This window comes from Pleurodeles waltl, chromosome 7 (genome assembly GCF_031143425.1).
Source record: "Pleurodeles waltl isolate 20211129_DDA chromosome 7, aPleWal1.hap1.20221129, whole genome shotgun sequence".
Classification (NCBI taxonomy): Eukaryota; Metazoa; Chordata; class Amphibia; order Caudata; family Salamandridae; genus Pleurodeles; species Pleurodeles waltl.
In genome coordinates, this window is record NC_090446.1 from 1,269,066,100 (window position 1) to 1,269,088,443 (window position 22,344).

The 22,344-nt window shown below is 46.0% G+C and overlaps 1 protein-coding gene across 5 annotated transcripts in view; it reads right to left on the minus strand.

The window, feature by feature from the left end:
* The window catches only part of LOC138246160 (histo-blood group ABO system transferase-like), a 317,788-nt gene that overhangs the window by 89,939 nt on the left and 205,505 nt on the right, over window positions 1-22,344 (minus strand). For all 5 annotated transcript variants that reach the window (XM_069200462.1, XM_069200463.1, XM_069200461.1 and 2 more), the window contains one exon: window positions 9,488-9,562. In XM_069200462.1, the coding sequence (XP_069056563.1) occupies window positions 9,488-9,562 (75 nt within the window). The remainder of the gene's footprint in view (window positions 1-9,487; window positions 9,563-22,344) is intronic.

The following is a 22,344-nucleotide window of genomic DNA, read 5'->3' on the forward strand; positions in this document are numbered from 1 at the left end:
GACATCAAACATGAACTTATTCTCTCTTCCCATTTGAAAATTGCACTTAGAGAAAACGTAATAAGGCAACTCCAATGTTATCCTATGGGAGGGAGAGGCCTTGCAGTAGTGAAAAATGTTAAGTCCCTTTCACTACCAGGACATGTAAACCTTCCAGGGCCAACCCTAGGGGTGACATATGTATTAAAAAGGAAGGTTTGGATCTGGGAAAGAGGTTTATTTGTCCAGGTCGAAATGACAGGTTGCAACTGCATACCAATTGGTGTTGCAGGCCCACTAGTAGCATTTGATTTGCAGGCACTGGGCACATGTAGTGTACTTTACTAGGAGCTCATAAATGAATTAAATATGCCCATTAAGTGTAAGCCAATATTACCATGATTAGAGGAGAGAGCACAAGCACTTCAGCACTAGTTAACAGTGGTGCATCTTAAAGCCTAAAAAAGCAAATTCAGCAAAAATGGAGGCATGAAGGCAAAAGGTTTGGGGGGTGACCCTGCAGAGAGGGCCATAGCCAGTAAATACTAAGCACCCAAAATTGTGAGCAGCAAACCTCAACTTATTTAATATTTAAAAGAAATGCTACTTTGTGTTAAAAGCCTTATTTGACAGGTTTGCCTGTGTTTTTACAAACTGCAGAATTCAAGCTACACAAGTAGTCCTGATTCCATGTGTTCCGGGTTAGTCTAGTCGATGGCACTACATGTGCTGCAGTCCAGAGATGACAGTTAAATTACATGCCACTGGTTTCTGCACCTTATACGTCGGCTTACAATGTTAAATATGCCAATCATGGATTACCAATTTTACCATCTTTTGGGGATCAGAGCACATACCCTGTATACTGCACAGTGGTGGCCTGCGGAGCTCGAAAACCAGTATTAACTTTCAGTAAACACTGGGGGGGGAATGATCATTCATAGAAACTTTTTTTTTTTCCACACTGGCTCTTCTAGCCAAAGTTCAAGGAGCAAGTTGATATTGGCCTTCAGCAGCTTGTTTTACAGCTACATCCTTAGAACTGCAGTCCTGTCTGTGTTTTTGATAAGTTGTTCTACCATGTTACACAGGGCTTAATGCAGCAATGCAAGGTTGAGGTCCACTTCTCTAACTTTACTTACTCTCATGGCCACCTCAAACTGCTAAAAGAACCAGTTTCAATTGTAAGCTATGGATCTTAATGACTGTTTAATGCAGAGTGGTGGTCTCCCGCTGTTTCATGAGCTATTAATGGCCATACAAGTGTTTTCTAGTCCATGTAGTTATTGACCTTCTCCTGGGTGGAGGGCTGTTGACAACCCAAGGGCTACTGGAGACACTTTTGGGAAGGCAGTTTGATAGGCATCGATGCAAAGTGCTGCAGAATCCAAGATGGGGCCTGTTCAACACCCACCTGATAAAACGGCTACAGCTGGGCGAGTACAGCAGTTCCAGGTGTCTATTCCTGTCTCGCATGCTTCTAAAACAAGTAGACACATTCTCTAAGAATTTTACATTAGGTCACAGCACTGACAGGCATTACTTTCTAACTCAGTTTGTCAAAGCAGGTGGTGACTCTAGGGGATCAATATGGTTTCTGATATGGCATGGGCCAGCAGACCCCCTCCTCCTACCCAGCAACTCTCATGGTCCAGATCACCATGAACTGCTCATACACATGAGTCTGTCTTCTACTCTCTCACCTTAAACATTCTTATTGAGGGGCCCCTGCACACCTCCTCCAGAGCAGAGCCGACCCAGGATCGCACTGTTGGTATCATGATGAGGAGTAGAACCAATTGGGTGAGAGCTGTGCTGCAGTCCATCTTGCATAAGTCTTTCACTTCGTGGGGCAGTGACCTGCTCATGCCACCTCCACCTCCATCACTTCGGTCCTGAGGACTCAGGCTGGTGCAGGCTGCATCATGTGTCCAGGCTGCACCTGCACAGCCAGGCCACCTCGGGTCACTGGGATGAGAAGATTTGTATCTGGATGACTGGGCACAGAACTTAGAATATTGCAGCTACTTTCTTTGGTGCCATGCCACAACAGTCTCAATAATCAGCTTATTATTTCTTTGAATTAGTTGAAACAAAGGTATGTTACATCAGTTTGTGATATGGGCTTAATACATAAGGCCATTAGCCCCTGATTTCTTGAAGGATGTTTTTATACATTTGTACATTGATCTAGAAAAGGATATTAAAGAATGTGGTTCTTTGGCATTCTTGCACTAGGGAGAGTTTTTCCTTTCAGTTAATTCATGTGAATTTGAGTTAGTCAATGCCAAGAAAAGCAATCTTTTGGCTTTGGAAGCTAAGGCATAAGCCACAATTGGCCACAAGCGGAGCCTTGGCTGATCAGCTTAACAAGACTGGGTAAATGGAAAATAGTATGCAATAGGGTACTGTACAAGCTATCAGAATAATGCAAGTTGCAGGTTACCTTTGTTTTTCTTGTAATTCTTATTTTCCCTTTTTTTTTTTCAACCCTCACCTTACTTTCATGAAATAGAAATAGAATATTTTTGTCTTTGTGCGTATGTATTTTACTCCAAATTGTTTAGAACTATGCTTATTCACTTCCTGTGTCCTTAAATATAAAATAAAACATTAAAAATTAGGTAGTTCGGTATGACCTGGATGGCAGGGATGTCCACTGTTTTGAGTGCTGGCGTGCAAATGGGTCAGTGCGGAGCTAAGTGAGCTCCCCGATTGGACAGGAGGTAGCAGCAGGGTGCCGGGCCTGGTGGCTCGAAGGAGGAGACAGATCTGAGCTGTGTTGTTAGCGGGCAACACAGGCAAAATGGCAACCTGAGGCTGAGGAGTGGGCCCCCGAGCACCCTGTGAATAGTGGCAAAAGCAGTCCAGCGGCTTGTCAATCGCTCCGGTGGGGGCTGGCTGTTGGGAGTGAGGGACGGAACAGGTGTATTGGCGGCCCTGCTATTGATCCCAATGAAGGTGGTCAGGCCCAGGTGGCTCTGGAAGACATGTTGACGGGGCTGAGAGGCCCGTGGCCACCCTGAGCAGGGGTGCTGAAATGAACTTGACTGCTGGAGGCAAAAGCCGCTTGGGTGGGCCAGTTGGACCCAGACAAAAGATACAGAGCTCCCCTGAGAGGACGTAAGTGAATAGGGATTGTGAGAAGGGGGAGAGCCTATCTTTATTTTTGCTCTCTCCATTCCTCCACGCTCACCTAGGGTGCATCAGGACGGTTGGGGATAAGGGCCCAAGGGGCATTGTCTCCTCCTATGTCTGCATGTGGAGTTGGCCTGCTGCCCCACCCTCAACCCATAAGGAATTAGACAGTGGAGTGGTGAGCCCTGGAGAGGGTGGAGTCCTGAACCCACCTACTGAGGTCCAACTGCTCATGCCCCCTGATGTTTCTATCCAGGGCAAGCGGGTCAGACCTCCTTCACATGTTAGTATTGTCCCACAGAGGGCTGCTGTGACAGAGGAGTGGCTCAGGGGGCTAGTCTACATCAGCTCCCTTCAGTGACGGCCAGAGCCCCAGACCGCAAATCGGATGGCCCAAAATAAAGTCACCCAGGCAAAAATGGATAAATACACAGCCCCCGTGTGGGGTGGGAAGGGGGGCCCGGGAAGAGAACCTGACGCCACAGACACACCAAGCTAACGCAACATGTCAGTCATCTTGCAGGCCATTCAAAACTCCAAGGCAGTGCTTGAGACTAAGGGCCTGATTTAGATCTTGGCACATGGAATACTCTGTCAAAAAAGTGACTAATACCATGTCTGCTGTATTATGATCTCCATAGGATATAATGGAATCGTCATATGACAAACAGGGTATCTGTCACGTTTGTGACTGAGTATTCCCCTCTTCAAAGATCTAAATACTTTCCTAAGATAGGAGAGGGGATGGCATAAACATGGCCCTCTAGCTCCAAGACCTCTGCCAGATGGTGGATCGGGTGACTGAGGCAGGGGGTAGGGTATCTGAACTGAAGGACACTGTGCAGGGCCTCTTCTCCGAGGTGGCCCATCTTTCCTACAATACAAAGGCTTTACAGTACTGAATGGAATATGCTGAAAATACCCGCCGCAACAACCTCCGGTTTACTGGATTCCCAGAGAGTGGACAGCTCGGCCCCTGAAATATTCCTGGAGCAATGGGTCCGCTCCAGGATCGATGAGAGGGGCTTGTCCACTTGTCTCATCCTTGAAAGGGCCCCCCTGTAACCTCTCCACACCTGATGATAGTGAGATTTTTTAACTCTAGTGACAGAGGTGCTGTTCTGAGGGGCGAGGGGGCAAAAAGCATCTGATGTACCAATCAGGTCGCATCATGATATTACCTGATTACACTCGCCAGGTCCTGACGTGGTGCAAATCCTATGATCAAGTGAAGCAGCAGTTGTGTACCATGAACCTCTGCTATATGCTTCTTTCCTTGCTTAGCTGTGAGTTCTTCATGACTCTAAGTCCTGTTTTTGTCATACACCCGGTAGCAGACCACACACCAGCTCCCCCCGTGGCAGTTGGTCACCCCTTCCAAAAACAGGGGGTGATTGGGTGGAGGCAATGGAGACAAGGCAGTGGAACCACTCCCAACACTGGAGGAAGGGCCCTTTGGACCCTGACAAAAAATTGTAGGTGGAACGATGGGGCTGGGATGCGGCTGAGGGGCCTATGGACCAGGAGGGGGCCCAGACAAGATCTGCTGAGGGGCTGGAGCCATTGACCAAGACAGGATCTTAAAGAGGACAAGATGCCAGCATTTGAACCTCTATAAAACTCTTTGTTGCAGGTCAGCACCACTGTATTCTATGACAGTTCTTAGTGGACTAGTTCCTCTGATTTAGCGGTGGATGGGTTAACCATCTATACAATCTGAGTAGACCTATCCGAAGTTAGTTCTGTGTTCATGTTGGATGCGGGCGACAGATGCTTCTTCAGGATGGGACTCCATCTTGTGCCTTATGTGCAGTGGGTTTTACTCGCACCTCCCTAACCTCAATAATCCCAATCATGCTTGCTCCCCTAGTGGTGCCTCTCAGGCCCGTGGTCTCTCTTTGGTCTCCACTACGACAAGTCTGAACCATTGACCCTGCTGTTGTGTTGCTATGCAAGTTTCATCCAGTTTGCACCTGCACATATCTCTTGTCTAGTTGAGATAGTCACAATTCCTCTGTTGTACCATCAGGTGCTTGGGTTCCTTTGTAATAGTTATAGGTCAATTACTGTTTGCATCTGTTATCTGTTAGGCCCATTTCCCTTGTTATGTATCACATGCATTTCCCACCAGGCTCATTGGAATATTCCACAGTTCTGAGTTGGTCAGTTGTCCTTCTGAAACACTCAGGGCTTCCTGTATAACCACTCTCCTTGAACTTGCAGTGGGGCTTGGCCTCTAACCTGTTCCTGACATACAAAAGCATTGGTCCTGCACTCATCTGCCTGTGTTCCAGTCCTGCCCACGCTTCTTCCCTGTGATCATCTCATGATTCACCCAGAGTTTCCAGTGAACTAGTCTTCCAAGCGCTCCTAATGACTCTGTGATTCTGGCATCTGAGGCGCTTCCCGCCTCTTCTTGAAATTCTTCTACAGAGTTTCCTGCTCCCTTAGATTCCAGTTCCAGTATTGGTAAGGCGATGTACTTAACTCTCAGGTTAGTGCACACCAATCCATAGACTAGCAATATTTTGAGAATTATCTTCCTGAATGTGAAAGTCCATTTTTGATTTTGAACTTTTAATACTTGGAGTATTAAACCCTCTCCTTGAGGCCCAGTGCTACGGTCTTTTCTGTGTGGCGCTTTGAACTCATTATCCATGAAGAGAAAGTTTCTCATTGTGTTTCTTGACAAGTTGTAGCGAGTACCTTGGAATACGTTCCTAGAGACTGAAGTTGTATTTGTTTAGAATCAGAAATCCTATATTTTCCCGAACTCTGGAAGATCTCCATTTGTTCTTGAATTGATCACTGCTCTTTTTCATGCAAAGTTTATGATGTTGCCTAGAAGTGTACCAGATGCTCAAAATATTGTTTGAGATTCCAAGTTGGGAATATATATAGGTAACATTGTTTTTTTATTATAGTGTATCGCATATGTATAGAGAATATCGAGGTCCAGAAAGTTCCTACCATCTAGGTAGTGCAGAAGGCAGTCTAGCAGTTCACACAGTGACATGGATTCATCTTTTTCTTGTTTTATCCCATTCCTTTACCCCCTGGGGGCTGTCAGTAGAACTAGGCAGCCGTTAATTATTACACTGTGCAGCCCCAGCTGGAGGTCCAGCATCGCCCCCACAGTTGGAACCAGGTGAGTGCATGACTGAAGGTTTGTTCTTCGTTTGTTTCCTCTTTGGCTGTATACTTTGTTTCTGTATAGTTTGTTTCTGTTGCTTGACTTTTCTGGGTACTGCACTCACTACCCATATGCCCACGCAAAATTCTACAGGGGTCTACCTCTCCTGCTGCCACTACTGCCCCCACACTGGGGCAATGCTGACAACCTACACCAGGGTGCTTCAACCCATGCCTTTATCAGCACAACGGGGCCCACTCGGTAATGACGTAGAATGTTAAGAGGCTCCTTGACCGTATCAAGAGAGGGGCTGTAATGCAATTGGCATACCAATAAAACAGACAATCTTGATGTTCTAAGAAACTCACTTACATGGCATTAACTGCCCATTCCTTGTGTGTGAAGGGTATGGTAGAGGGTTTCACGTGATCTGCTGCTCCTAGGGATCAAGGGCGGTGGCCATTCATCTGCACAGCACCCTGCCCCTTTTGGCCTCTAAGAAGGTATCAAGGGATGCCAACAGAAGAAATGTGGTTTTCGAGGAATCCATTGAGAGTACCCTTACAACCTGGCAATAACAGCCTTGCAACACTCTACACTAATGACTGTCCAGGAGCTAATTAATCGCTCTACCTCACAGAGTGACAATAGGGGGTAGACCAATTGTTACAAGCCTGTGGATGGTCCCCTTCGACAGGAGAGGGGCTCTGCAGACTGGTCGAATGGTCTGAGACTTAGTGAACCTGTGCATATGGAACTCTGATAAACTCGAATACACTCATGCTTCAGCAAAGCATGATTCGGTGTTCCTCCTGGCCTCTGACCTGCACAGAATGGGATGATGCTATCAACTGGTATGTGTGTACATGGATATCTGTAAACATACTGTTCTTCACACATGTATGTGGTTTTATTCAGTGTGTCCATGTGCTATGCAAAAGACAAACCTTCGTCAGTGTTTGGTTTGGCTTCCACAGCATAGTTTAAGCAGTCTATACAAGGAGGGAACTGTGGGGCACATGTAAGTACCATTTTTCCTGTCGCAAACGTTCCGATTTGCAGAATCGGACCATTTGCGACAGGAAAAAATCATTTTGGTATGTACAGAGACTATTTTGCGATTCGCTAATCTATTTACCGAATTGCAAAATAGGTGTGCGAGTCACAATTAGGAAGGGGCGTTCCCTTCCTAATTGTGAGTCGCAGCGTGATGTAGCATTGTTTTGTGACCGTGAATATGGTCACAAAACAATCGCAGTTAGCACTAGTTTCAAACTGGTGCTAACCCATTCGCAAACAAGAAGGGGTCCCCATGGGACTCCTTCCCCTTTGTGAATGTCAAAGAAAATATTTTGTTCGTACCACGGACCACTGCCTGCTCTGAAAAAAAAACTTTTCATTTTTGTTTTTGAAATGCATCTCGTTTTCCTTTGAGGAAAACGGACTGCATTTAAAAAAAAAAAAAAAAAAGTTTTATTTAAAAGCAGTCACAGACATTGTGGTCTGCTGTCTCCAGCAGGCCACCATCCCTGTGAGGGCAGCCATTCCCCATGGGGTCACAAATTGCGACCTACCTCATGGATATTCATGAGGTAGGTCATTTGCGACCCCATTGCGAATCGCAAACAGTGTAAAGTACACTGTTGTACATAAGGTTTTGCGGCTCGCAATTTGCGACTTGCAAACGAGTCGCAAATTGCAAGTCGCAAAACTCGATGTCGTACATCTGTCCCTTTGCTTCTTAAGGCCGCATTAGACAGTGTTGGAAAATTTGTTGTTGCTCTTTGAAGAGTAAAGGAAACAACATTCATGGCACATGGCGACCAGCTATAGCTCTGTGAGCATACTACTGCTTAGTCCTTTGGGTGTTCCATAAATAATTCTTCCTTACCACACAGACACAAATGCAGAAAGGATCTCTAGCAGACAGTTTCAGACAGGTACATACACTTACACTGACAGAAACCACTGGTAGAAACTTGCGCACAGACAGAGCCTCACATGTCCAGAGCCTGACACATGCCTAAGATGTTTACACTCTTTCCTGTCACGAATTTTGGAAATTTAAGAAGATAAATACATAGTCACAGGTTAGGCTTGTGCTGGTAAGTCTGGATAAGCAGCCCAGCTGCTGTGCAACATGTCTAAAAATTAGAAAATGCAAACCCCAGGGTGCTGGGGACTAAGGGCCCCCTCTGATGCACCCCAAAAAAATATTTGCGGACATGTGAAGCACCCATATGCCTTAGGGGCATGAGTGCACTACATGACAATTTAAAAAATGCATTTATCATGCATTTTTTAAATTTGCACATGCTTACCACCAAATTAGATTTGGTGGTAATTGCATTTCCTAAATGCCCAATTCGCATTTAGGAAATGCTTGATACGTGTCCTTTGGAAATCGCAAATAAGAATTCTCTATTTGCGATTTCCTATTTAGAGAATTGCAATTTGCGATTTTCCAAATGGGGTCGCAATTTTAAGGAATCGGTATTTTGCGATTCCTTAAAATTGCACCGCGAATGCCTTTCATACATTGTGAAAGGCATTTTTGCATTCGCAAACGGCCGAATTTTGTGATTCGCACGGTTTGCGAATGCAAAAACGTTTGATACATGTGGCCCTAAGTGCTTTAAAATGCACTATTTACCATCAACTAAAAAAAAATTTTTTGGGAGATCCTGTTAAACTCCATATAAAGTGTTTTTACAACCTATTAAGTACGGACCAATATCACTAGTCTAATGTGTTTTAAAATGCTGACATTCTTCCATCCATCCATCCTCTACAAAACAAATTATCCTCAAGCTTATTCATCCATCCACACAAAACACATTTAGCAACAAACAAGCACTTTCACGTATTAAAAAAAAAAATAATAATAATCACACAGACCTAATTATACTGCTATTGCCTGTTTTCTTCTGTGAGTTATGTGAGCAGCATTGGAGGGCACGGGAAAGACAGGTACTAAACGCGCTGCAAATCTTGGATAGGAGAGCGTGTGTGGTAAACAAACAGGCCTAGATCTAGAAGGTAAGTGTTTACAAGAAAAACAGCCAATTTAAATAACACAAAGGTATATGAAATGTGAATTTGATGAGGGTTTCACTGGGAATGTAATTAGCAAATACAGGTTGATTTTTCAGTTGCTGCTACACATAGAAACGGAACAATTATTTCTAAAGAACAGATAGAGCTTCCAATACTGTATGTTTCAAAGTGTATTCTTACCTTTCAGAGCCCGGATTGAAAGCCTTTAACATTCCAGTATTCCCAGTATGGCAATCTTTTTCTGTGTCACATTGTCTTTAAAAAAAAAAAATTGGTTAAGTATTTTGATGAAATAGGGGGCCTCTTTTTTCATTTCTAAGAATATATCCAGTTTCATTCTGAAATCTGCCTGGTCCATTCATATTTTGATTTTATGATACACGAATAGGAAGTTAAAATCAATTATTATAGCAAAGGTTACTGGATGGTGCAACAGGAGGTCTCATATCAGCTGTCTCTTGAGCCTCAATACACCCTACAAGCTGGGTCTGCCTATTAAAGGGGATTCGGTCTTGGCCTAAATAGTATTTCTCGCCTGTATGTGATGTAAAAGTATGTGTTTGTACCTCCAAGGAATGTGAATGACTGTCTAGCCATTTTTCAGTTGCAGCATCAGCTCTATGCTTCCCTAAAGAGAAGATGATGCTATCAATCTTTCCTCTAGGTTGGTGGTGATCCTTATTTTTAAATATTTGAGCACGCAAATTAGTAATACCAAATCCTTCTGGCGTATTAAGGACGATACTAGCCACAATAGGAATTACTAACCAACAACTCTTTAATAGCTAGAAGCTGCCATTAACGTATGATAATACGTACAAAAGATAACTGAAATGAAACAGTTATGTGGTTCTGGAGAACTCCCTATAAAGAAATTCTTTGCAGCTAAATTTAAATGTAGAAAAATTATAATAAATGTATATTTGCAATAAAGAAAAATAAATAGAAAACATTAATAAAGGTGTAAATGTATGGGGAAGGGTAGAGTTAGTATCAGGTCATGCAAACAACTATTGTGGGAATTACACTGTGTCTTAGGTTTAGTGTTAGAGTAACGGCCATAATTAGGGCTAGGATAATAGTTTGGATTAGATTTAAAATGAGCTTTATGGTTCGGCAAAGTTTAAATATTTATTGTACGGTTGGAACCAATGATAGGATCTGTAGGGTTAGGCAAAGTTTTAGCATTTAAGGCAGGTTTAGTACCAGGATTAGGGCTAAACTGAGTTTAGAGTGAAGCATTTAAGGGCGAGGGCAAAGAAAACATTTTTCTCCATGACGAAATGCATTAAAAGATTTACAGTAGCAGGACATTTAACATTCAGCAAAATGTGTGTTATTTAGATATCTTTATATTGGGTTCTCCCTAACAGTTTATTTGTTATGATGTTCTCCCTAAACACACAGATCCAAGTGAAACATGATCACCGCGCATGTTACGTGCGAGACAAATGCGTAAATAGGGTTTACTTAATTTTTCCATACAATAAGGCATTTTGTTTCACCATCAATATCCTAATGATCAATGATCACTCTGACAACGTCATTTGTGGGACTAGAGATGCCCAATTCAGAGCTATGGGGATGCTAATCGCTGCACCAGATAAAACAAGCTTTCGCAATGCAATGGGTTTCGCGTTTGCTGAAGTTAGAGCTATTGGCGTTGTAAATTCCTAACTGGACTTTTCGTGCCACATACATTGAAAATGAAAAGCAAAATAGTTGACATACTCGAGCATATTCAAAGCGCCACGGCAGCCATGAGCATGAACGCAAAAGAGAGACTCAAAAAGAAAAATAAGTTTTGCAGTCACACGTGTAGGCAAATGTGCAGTTATCCATGGCACAGGGTCGATGGCCGAGGCAGTAACAAAATCGCCTCAAGGAGGGACAAACATAAATGCCAATGTTAACAAAGGGTTTTTCAAAGGCAAGCCCATGAACGAGTGATGATGGGCGTGCGGTGAGCGAGGCTAAAATCCCTTACGACTTAGAACACGACAGAGCGCTTGCGCGCTGGACCTCAAAAGCACTCTGCATGTAATGGCCGTTGTTTTTTTTTGGTTCGCAGAGGCAAAATATGAATGGGGTTTGTCTCTGAGAAACAAAAAACTCGCTGAATAAATAACCATGACAAGGCAGCCTGCGCAGCAATGATTTTTAACTAAGTGCCCCAGCTGTGTAAAAGGAAGCAGTTTGGGAAAAGCCTGCCAGAGTCGGACTTCTTTAGATGTATTCCGCAACTGCAGCAGAGCTGCGCCCAACTACGCTGAAGGACTTCCTGTTGCCATCTCAATCCCCCACCGGTTTCATGTCTTCCTTGATAAGTATTTTAACATCTATGGTCCCCATGAACAAACTAGGATGCCACCTTTTTATTTGTTCTACATTTCTAAAACTAACAAAGTTACTATGAGCAACAAATTATTACACAGAGTAGAGGTCAAGCTATGGAATGCACCACTATTACAAACAAGACTGAATGATAATACTGTATAAGAACTCCTTACTGTATATTCGTAAACAACTGAAAACAAGACTGTGCAGAAGATAATGTTCTCGTAGCATGGACTTAAAACTTTTTTTCAGCGAACCTGGTGCCAGATGTACAAAGGGTTTCAGCGTTTGCAGTCCTCTGTATCTGTAAATAAGAATGTTTGCAAACGCTTTTTCAATTGTTCTAAGACCATTTAATGAGTCAGAAAAGCGTTTCTAAATCATTTGTTGCGATCAGGAAACCATACCAAATTTGGTATGGGCATGTTTATGCCATCCCTTCCAAATACGGTTTCCTTATGGTATGTTTTAATGTTTTGTGATCGAAATCTGGTCGCAAAACTTTACTTCTTTTTACTGACACCTCAAAGGAAGTGGCACCCTATTCGCAAATGGGAAAGGGTTCTCAGGGTACATCTGCCCCTTTGTGAAAGAAAAAGTTATTTTCATAAATCGGCAGTGGCCATTGACAATGGCCTACTGCTAAAAAAAAAAAAAAAAAAAAAAAAATCGTGTAAAACTTAATTTTCGTCTAGTATTTTAAGGAAAATAAGCTTCATTTGAAATTTTTTTCTTTGTTTAAAAGGTCTCATAAACATGGTGGTCTTTTGACCCCAGCAGTCAACCACCATATGATGACAATGAACCATAGTGGGTTGCAATTTGCAACTTACCTCGTAAGTTTCAGGTAGATCGAATTGCAACCAACTACAGTTCAGTATTTTGTGAACCAACCTACTGGTATATAGGTAGATTGGCAAAATAGTAATGCGTTCAGTATACATGGGTACACAAATTGCAGTCGCTCTTACCGAATACATCTGGGACCTGGTCTCTTGAATACCCAACATGCAATGCAGATGAGTTTGAAAGAAAGGTCCTTACGTATTTACACATTTCCCTACTTTATACCGAATAGGTAAAACTCCTTGATACATCAAACATAATGCTCTCTATTCTGTGACTTCAGAGTTCTCACCCCATAGTGTACACCGATGCTTTTGGAAGAGTAAAGTAATGTTAATAATCCTGTGTAAGGGGGAATTTATCATTCACACACTGCTAGCATAAGGTACATGGTCGCCACTTCGGGATAGCCAGAGGAAGGTTCCATCACTCCTTTGCCCTTTCCTAACTCTGTGGGACTTCCCACAGTTAAACAAACAAAACAAAAAAAACAGAAAAATAACAGGTGGATGTTGTCAATTATTAATTTGCTCATGTCTAATGTAGTGAAATGTTTCCAGAAAACATATTATATCAGAGAGTGGGAACAAGTACACCAGTGTCCTGACAGTCAAAGCAGTGGCGGATTTTGCATTAGGGCGCTGGGGCCACGCCCCTAGCATTTTGTGGCTTCATCCACTTAGTGATATTAGAATGAGCGAATGTTGATTACGCCTGACCGTCGATTTAAGCAAGTTTGACAGCATTTCAAATTGCGCATGTCTGAACGTGGTGCTCTGGCACCGAGAGGGCTCGTCCATGCACAGCCCTTGGATTTCTAGTGCACGTGGTGACGTCCCATGTCAGTCTCCTTCTCCCTCCTGCATCTCCAATAATAGAAAACATTGGGCGTTTTACTTTCGAGCCCGTGTTAGAGAAATCTACACGCCACTCAGCCTGCAAAGGCGCTCTTCTTTCCACCGACCATTACCATCTTTCGGAGGATGGGGTAGGGTGGGAACGCAAGATTATTTAACCAAACCCCTTTCCCTACTAAAATAGTAAGGCTGGCATTGAGGTCACTATTCTAGTTTCTTTTGTGCGTGCAACAGCTGAGAAGAAACACATTCAGAGTTTCAATTAATTCACCCTACAGTGCACAGTCTGAAAATCACAAGTAAGTTGGAATTTTTCAGTATCCGCGTGTAGAGAAACAAAACTCAAAGGGCCAGATGTAGCAAAAAGCCAATTTGCGACTTGCAAATTGCGAGTCCCTGCGACTCGCAATTTGCAACTCGCAAATTGGTATGCAGAACGGTGTCTCAGACCGTCTGTGAGTCGCTATGGGGTCGCAATGACCCACCTCATTAATATTAATGAGGTGGGTCGCAAATTGCGGCCCCATAGCGAGTCTAGGCACTCGCAAACATGGAGGCCTGCTGTAGTCAGCAGACCTCCATGTTCGTGACTGCTTTTAAATAAAGCAGTTTTTTTTTTTTTTTTTTTTTTTAAGTGTAGCCCGTTTTCCTTAAAGGAAAACGGGCTGCACTAAAAAAAAAAAAAAACGAAACCTTTAGTTTCGGTATTTTTTCAGGGCAGGTAGTGGTCCCTTGGACCACTACCTGCCCTGAAAAAAATGTTTTGGGTCCATTCACAAAGTGGAAGGGGTCCCATGGGGACCCCTTCCAATTTGCGAGTGGGTTACCATCCACTAGAAGTGGATGGTAACTGCGACACCCTTTGCGACCGCATATGCGGTCGCAAATGGTATTGCATACCACTCCAAATCGCAAATAGGAAGGGAACACCCCTTCCTATTTGCGATTCTGAAATGCATATTGCGAGTCGGTCCCGACTCGCAATATGCATTTCTGCATTGGAAACTGGAATTTGCGACTCGCAAACTGCATTTTTTGCCGTTTGCGAATCGCAAATAGTTTCCTGCATCTGGCCCTAAATCTTTTCTCTCTCATTTCCATAACTAATTCATATTCTTGCTCCATCTACGATGTGGTCAGTGTAAATTACTTAATAGTTATGGCTTCTGGTGCTTGTTTTCCCCCCACATGTTATAGCTCTAATGTGAGCGTGGGGCATCTACTTTTTTCACTTCCACATTAAAGAAATACAGTCTTGAGAGGAAATATAACCAACATTAGAAAAACCACTACATGTAGTTTTTTTGTTTTCATGGGATATTGTGTTTTTAAATGGGCGAATCACTCCATCTGCCAAGCACTCTACCAATGCCAGTAGGACAGGTGTTAAAGGGCCAGTATGTAGTCCTTCCAAGTGTGCACATCTTTCAGTGTCAGAGGACATGACAACTCTGTCCATAAATGCTGTTTGGCGAGGGCTCCAAAGTTGGTGGATAACTATGGGTGATTGGTTATTTGAGGTGGGTGAGATACAGTGGGAAGCGTAATGTAGGTGTGTGAACATGAGTCGTTGAGTGAAGGAAGAAACAGGGTCAGGGTGAGGGAATTGTTGAGTGTGGGTGAGTGAGTGTGCATCAATAATGTGTATAGGTGAAAGTAATTGGAATGGTGGGCCAAAGCCTGGTAATGTTGGCCAATGTGAGAAGGAACTCTGGCAGGCACACTATCTGCCTCTAGCCAGGTCTGAAAGATAGGCTAGCGCAGTAGTTCTAATTGTATTAAGCTTGGGAGGATGAAAGGCAAAGTTCAACTGCTGTGCTTCCAATTTGTGACTAATGGGGCAAAAGCAGCTAGCTCTGAAAGGTTTGGTCCCACTTACTATGCTCACTTGAAGAGTGTAATATCATGTATGGGCTTATGCCCCCCCACCTGTTGCAGTCACCAGCCACCACTCAGTCTAAGTACCATACAGGCATTTTTTTTCACTTTGTTGTTATTGTTGTCAGTGACAATCGCTGTCTCTTCCCTGTGGATTCTGGCATAAGAAAAACAGGTTAAAAATTAAACTGCTTTTTGCCTTCTTACTTGGCTGGACACAGCACTGGGGACATTTATTAACTTTGCCTGGAGGAAATCTGTAGGTTGTTAAATGAGCCAATTCAAAGCGCCACGCCATGAGCATGAATGAGTACACAAAAGGAAACAGAAGTTCGCTCGCAGTCAAACGTATCAGCAGTTATGAAATTAGCTATTTAAAAGGGTTGATGTCATGCAAAGTGCTAGACTACTGCTCAGCGAGATCACGCTGCATAGGAAATAAAAAGAAAAAGTAGTCCAGAAGCCGTCCCGAAAACATGGAGCCTTGTATGTTTGCAGTAGATTAGCAGTGCTGTTGAGGAGGGCTAAACACCGGAAAAGGCATGACTTATGCATGCCTTTCACAAATGAAATCGAGCAAATTTTAAAAGGCAAGCCCATAAACCAACTAACTTATGGGAGTGACATGGGCGTGGTTAAAAGCCCAAAGAGAGATTACAACAGGGGCCAGAGCACTTGTGCGCTCAACCCTAAAAAGCAGCAGAAGAGAAACAAGTATGGAAGAGTCAGAGCCAGCCATCATACACACTGAGAAGCGATACTTCATGTGGAATATAAGACTTGGTAGTGGTGAAAGTAAGACCCTGCCCTTTAAGCAAATAATCTCTAGGCGGCACTCAGCAGACTTGAGAAGAGGATCACAATCACAGCTAAATTTCAACTGGAGTTCAGAACCTACCCTCACTATCTAAATGAACAGCAAATCCAATTAAATTAATATCAGATGTGGTTGATGATGAATCCTTAAGTGGAATCTAGCATGTGGGGGTTGGATTCCATCTCCGATTCAATCTACTAAATTTTCAAGGGCACAGGATATGGTGGCATCCCTCTTGGATAGGTGCGGCCAGGGACCCTTTGTCTACCAGTGTATGAAGTGCTGCTTATTGCCCAGCAGCACTGAGTCAAGGACCGCACGGACACAGGAAAAAGGGTATAAAGGTTAAAACTGGGGTGAGGGCACAGGGAACCAGCACACTTCCATTAGCAGGGTCACCTGACTGGTGACACCAATGCAAAAAAAGCCCTTATACAGAGGATCCGTGTGAGTCCTAATGGTCACCAAAGGGCACAGAAACCTCTGCACACACAGCAGTGTAGTGGAATACCTTTCCCAGTCTGTCTCCTCTAGTGTTCATGTAGGGCTTAAGCTGTATGTGAGAGGATGGTTCTGACCATCTGGTTCACCCTGATTTTTCGCTTTTTGACCACCTGGTGTTTTACCTTTTACTGTGAGAGAGCCTCTGTTGGACTTTTGGCCATACGCATGGTCATCCCTAGTCTTTTTGCCTCCTTCCTCCTGGTTTTTCTGACCTCTCGCTGTTGGCTCTAGGACTCTGAGCACTTTATCACTGCTGACCAGTGCTAAAGTGCAGGTGTTCTCCCACCTAAACTTGGTATGATTGGCTTATACCTAATTGGCATATTTAATTTACCTATAAGTCCCTTGTACAGTGGTATCTCTATACCCAGGGCCTGTAAACTAAATACTACTAGTGGGCCTGCAGCGCTGCTTGCGCCACCCACTGAAGTAGACTTTCAAACCTGTCTCAGGCCTGCTAGCGCAGGGCCTGTGTGCGCAGTTTTCTGCCACAGGGACCTGGCATCTAAATTTACTTGCCAGGCCCAGAACTCCCCTTTTACTACATGTAAGTCGCCCCTAAAGTACGCCCTAGCTAGCCCTATGGGCAGGGTGCCATGTATGTAGAAAGGCAGGACATGTGCTATATTGCCTGGCCTGTCCTGGTAGTGACAAACAGCCTAACTTAGTGTCTCACTGCTGTGAGTGCTGCCTTCTCATAGGATTGCATTAGAAATGCCCTGCCTTATGTGTAAAGGGTATTGTCTGATTTATGAGGGGTAGCGTAGGCGTGTTTGGTATGGTTGTGATGGTGATAATAAATACTGCTTACTGGTGTGGGTGTATTTTTTATTACTATCACAGAAATGCCACTTCTAGAAAGTGGGCATTTATCTGTGCTTATAATTCGGGTGTTTTGCAGCTTGACTCCAATCCACGTCTGGGCAGAGTGACAGTTGGGGCTCTGTGCATAGTTTTCAGACAGCCTGTACACAGGGAGGGTGGAGGTGTCACTGAGGTGCATCTACATACTGAATAGTCTTCCTGGGCTGAGAGAAGGGAGAGGCGGGGCACACCTACATTTGTAAAGGCTGTGCCCTGGCCTCACACAATAGGGTCGTTAACCCCCCACTGATGTTTGGAGCCTGTGCTGAAAGGAGAGAGGGGGCACTCCCAGAACCAGTTGTAACTGGCTGGAACCTCCTCTCCCTGTCATTGTAAAACACTGTAAAAAAGGACTATAAGTACAGGGGAATTTTCCCCACAATTTGAACATTCTTGGAACTTGAAACTTGACACAGGACGCTGATGAATGGACTCACCAGGAAACCGCCATGGACTGCTGCTGCTGCTGTGCTGACCTGTGACCTGCCTGGTCCCTAGGAGGAACTGCCACCATCTGCACCCCTTGTGCTGGCCTGTAGCTGGGCCCACCAGCCCTGTACCTTCTCCTTGCTTATTGTTCCCAGGGGCAGGGTGCTGTGGCCCCTGACCCCTGCACCGATCTTCCAATGATGTTGCCTTAGCGCTTGGGGGAAAAGCGCTCTGGTGGATAAATGCTGCAGAAGATCACCGCCGCAACCCGGGCGTAAAAGAGGACCTTGGCGCCTCCCTAAAGCGCTTTTGTTGTTGGGCAAAATCACCGCCGCAACCCAGGCTTAAGGGAAGACCTTTGCGCCCTCCCCAGCGCTTTTGTTGTGGTGTAGAATCACCGCCGCAGCCCAGGCCGCCTAATTGTCGTCGCGCTGTGAAAAGCGCTCGATGAAAAGCACCGCCGCAGCCGGGTTCGGAAAATAGCCCTGAGCGCGAGGTCCGCGCTCAGCACTGTGCCCCCAGGGCACGAAGGAAACCTCTGTTTTATTATAAGGAGCAAGCGTGCTCCTGTTGGTGCCCCTGGGGCGAGGACTACTCTTGGGAGTCCCCCCGGGGCACCGGAAGGCCCTGCCTTGGGCCGGAGAGCCATAGAGGCGGCGGGAGGAGAGGACGACGCCTCTCTCCCGCCGGGAGAAGCCTCGGAAGGCTTCGGTGGCCAGGGGGAACGGGCAGCAGCCTCATCGGAGGCTCGCTGCACCCCCAGGTCCCTCGGGGCCCCTGCGAGGGCCAGCTTTTCAATAAAGGGGTCTCCCTTGGTGAAGGGGCCGACGGAGGCCCCGGGAGACCCCAGGAGTTTGCGGGTCCCCGGAGGGGCCCGTTTCTCAACCGGAGGGGGTGCGTGGCGCCCCCCTCCCCACCTCAAAGGTTTCCCTGACCGGGGCGCCCCCCTCGAGAGGGCCGGTGGAGGCCTGGGGGGGCCCCCAGCGTTTACGGTCCCCCGAGGGGCCCGTTTTTCGTTAAGGGGAGGTGTGTGCTACCCTCCTCGCTCCCCACATTGTCAGGGGCCCCCATTTTGCGCAGAGGAGCGCTGGGGCCCCCTTTCTTCTTTTTCTTCAGGCACGGAGGGTGCCTGCTTCATCAAAACAGGTACTGTCTAACATGGACCAATATGCTGATAATTTAAAGTTCTTTCTACAGACTTTATTCATTATGATGTATTGCCTACCTGTTCCCTGATGCTTTGACATATGGGTGCACATGTTCCTTTTATGGGCATGACTTGCTAATATGTTTGCTTAACTTGCCATAGATTTTCTAATGTTCCTACTATGGGCGTTTTATGATATTCTTATGACAAGTGTTCTAATGTAATTACGTGTTTCCTGACTACTGCTTATGTTGCAGAATACTGAGTAACCTGTGTGTTATGTGTGACTACTGCTAGTTTGCAGAGTAACTAATGTGTAACGTTCTGACAACTGCTAAGGTAGCAGGATAGTACTGTTATGTGATGTTGGTCTAATAATTACGTTGTGTACAATACAGTGTATTTTCATATAATCTGGTGTTGTGTTTCCTTTGTAGTGGGGATATTGCGTCACATGTATGTGTGTGTTGTGCAAACGCTTTACGCAGCCTGACTGCTCGTGCCAAGCTACCAAGGGGGTGAGCAGGGGTTATCTTGGATGTGTAACTCCCTTGCCCTGACTAGAGTGGGTAAGTTCTGCCTGGCTGAGGTGCATACCCTAGCCAACCAGAAACCCCATTTCTAACAGCCTCCTAGTCAGATACTCACCCACAGTAAACTCATGGCAAAATGGACTGCGCGAGTTTACCGCTGGCGCTGCCTTGCTAAGGAAAGGCTGCTGTGGCGCAGCAAGAGTAGGAGGCCCCGGGCTTATTACAGTTGATCATGTGTACACACAAGTGTGCACCCGTGTGAGGGCTGCTCGGGGAGGGTTCCTGGCGTGGGCAGCCCAAGAACTGCATTTAGGTAGCCTGGCTCAGAAGGAACTCTGCAGAGTAGGTGGTGACCTGGAGTCGGCGTCATAAGATGGGTGTAGTCATCTGAGGGATAGTCAGTGGCTTACTGTCTTTTCACTGTAGGGACACTCACACCAATGTACACTGTAACCTGTATGAAAAGAATGATGCAGTAGGTTACAAAAGCATAGTTGTACAACATGTCGGTCATCCAGGCATGTCATCTTTCTCTGACTCAGCTCAGGATTAGGGTCAATTACTGCTCTATCCAGCAGCCTGAGCAGGGCCTTGCATCAATCAGCCAGCTGTCAGCCTTTCCAGGAAATGGGCGAAGAAGCCACAAAAGGAATGTTAGGAAGGAGGGGCTGAGTTTCTGAGCACTAGCTCCTAGATGATGTCATTTTGAGCTATCCCAGAAGAGGGGAAGGGGCAAGGAAGAGATGTGGCTCCTCTGGATAGGTCAGAGGTGCAGGCCTGCTGGACACTTTCGCCCCCACTTAAAAAGTCCTGCACAGGGGAGAGCTCTCTCTCTCTTGGCTGTGCTTCACTGTTGGATACTGGGACTGCAGACGGGCATCATGGGCAACTGGAAAGAAGAACCCCCTGACTGCCCCCTGGGGCAGAAACTCTGCCTCCGAAGGACTTCAGGCCCAGCAAGGTACATCCCAGGGAAGCCGGCCCCCTTACTCTCCCTGAGGGCTAGATGGGGTAAAGGCTGGGCTAGCGCAAGGAGAGCATGCCACAGAATGGCTGGTGCAAGGAGTCAGTGGGACTGGCTCCCTACAATTTGGGACCCTTCTAGGCCATAAGGCCTAACAAAAAGGCTCCTGGTGGCAATGGCTCGTCACCAGGAGCAAAATGACACCAGAAACATCAAAAGCAGACCCCGAGGGCCCGAGATATACCAAGGGGAAGATTTATGACCTTTGATCTATTTCTGCACGATAGGCGAAGCGCATGGGGCTCTGCCGCTGCTCTGGTCAATGCCCTGGGGTGGGCCAAGGCCTGGGGGCTTCCCCCAAAAAGAAGTAGAGCCGGGGTCCACTATGGCAACCCGTGTAAAGAGAGCTGGGAGGGTCCCGGACTCCATCACGGGGCCCCACAGAGAAAGAATGCAGGGAGCGCTATCGCTCGCTCTGTGAAAATGGCGAAAGGGGGCCCCAAACCCTATCCCAGGGCCTTGCTAAGTAGCACAGTCAGGGGACACCATTGCTTCCCCTGCGAAAATCGCTGAGGTCGACCCGGCGGTTGAAGGCCAAGCCAGAGATCGCCATTGCGCTCCACGTGAAGATGGTGCCGGGGCCATTGGACCATACCCCGGGGTCCAACTGGAAGAAAAACTAGGGGGTGCGCCCCGCGTGAAAAGTGGCCAGAGGGGCCCCAAACTCCATCCTGGGGCTCCATGAAGAAGCAGAAGGTGGTGTTCACCATTACGCTCCCCGGCGTGGTGAGTGGAGCCCCTGACCCCATCCTGGGGCCAAGACGAAAAGGAGAGGTGAGGGAAGTGCCGTTGCACTCCCACCCCAGGCGGCTCGTCTGGGCCCCGCAGCAGCACGTATGCCCGCAGAAGCAGGCAGACACCCATTGAAGGGCCGGCTCCTGGTACCTGGAGGTGCTGGCTGTGCAGGGAGCCAGCAAGAGCGTCTGGGAGTAGTCTCCCTAGGCCGCTCCTTAATGTTACTTCCCTGACAGGGGTGTCACGGAGGGACCGGACATCCCCCAGCAAGAGGGCAGCTGGGGGTGGGCTCCCCGTGCTCCCCTTCAATTAAAAGGCAACATGACAGGGGTGTCTGGGTGGGACCGGACACCCCCCAAACACGAGGGCAGCCGAAGTGGGCTCCCTGCGCTGCCCTGCAATGAAGCTGACATGCAGGGGATGTCTGGGTGGGACTGAACAACCCCCAAGCAAAGAGGAGTGTGGCGGCGCCACGCCGCATGACTTTAAGCAAAGCGGCCTCTCCCCGGCACAGAGGGAGAGCCGTACATCACCTATGCAGATGTCCCACAAGGCCTTGCGAGGCCCAGTGTCTTTCTGACCTAAAGGGCCGTTATATTATCAAGCGTTCCATGTCTACTCCTAAACCCTGTTTGCTCCATGGGGAATTTGTATTCTCATCCACCCATTCATTAAGTTGGACCAGGAGACATTTAGCAAAGACTTTGCCCACAGCATCAAGAAAGGCGATCTGCCGATAATTTTCTGGTTAAACTCTAGTACATAAAAAAATAAATTAAAATAATTGTCATACCTCTAAGCAAAATGAAGCGGCTAAAGCTTTATCCGATTACAAGGAAACACTTAGTGAATCGAATAAGGATGCCTAGCATCCTCAATTTCCGAAACATCATTAGCACATCATTAATACAACTTTAAAAAACACTTAAAAAAGTTAAAAACTCTATAACTAAACATTTCATTTGGATGGGCATACAGAGAATTTAATAACATTGAGGTAGCAAACAAAACAGGTTCCTCAAAGTAATGGTGCCATACCAAATAGTTCGGGAGATCAGAAATATAA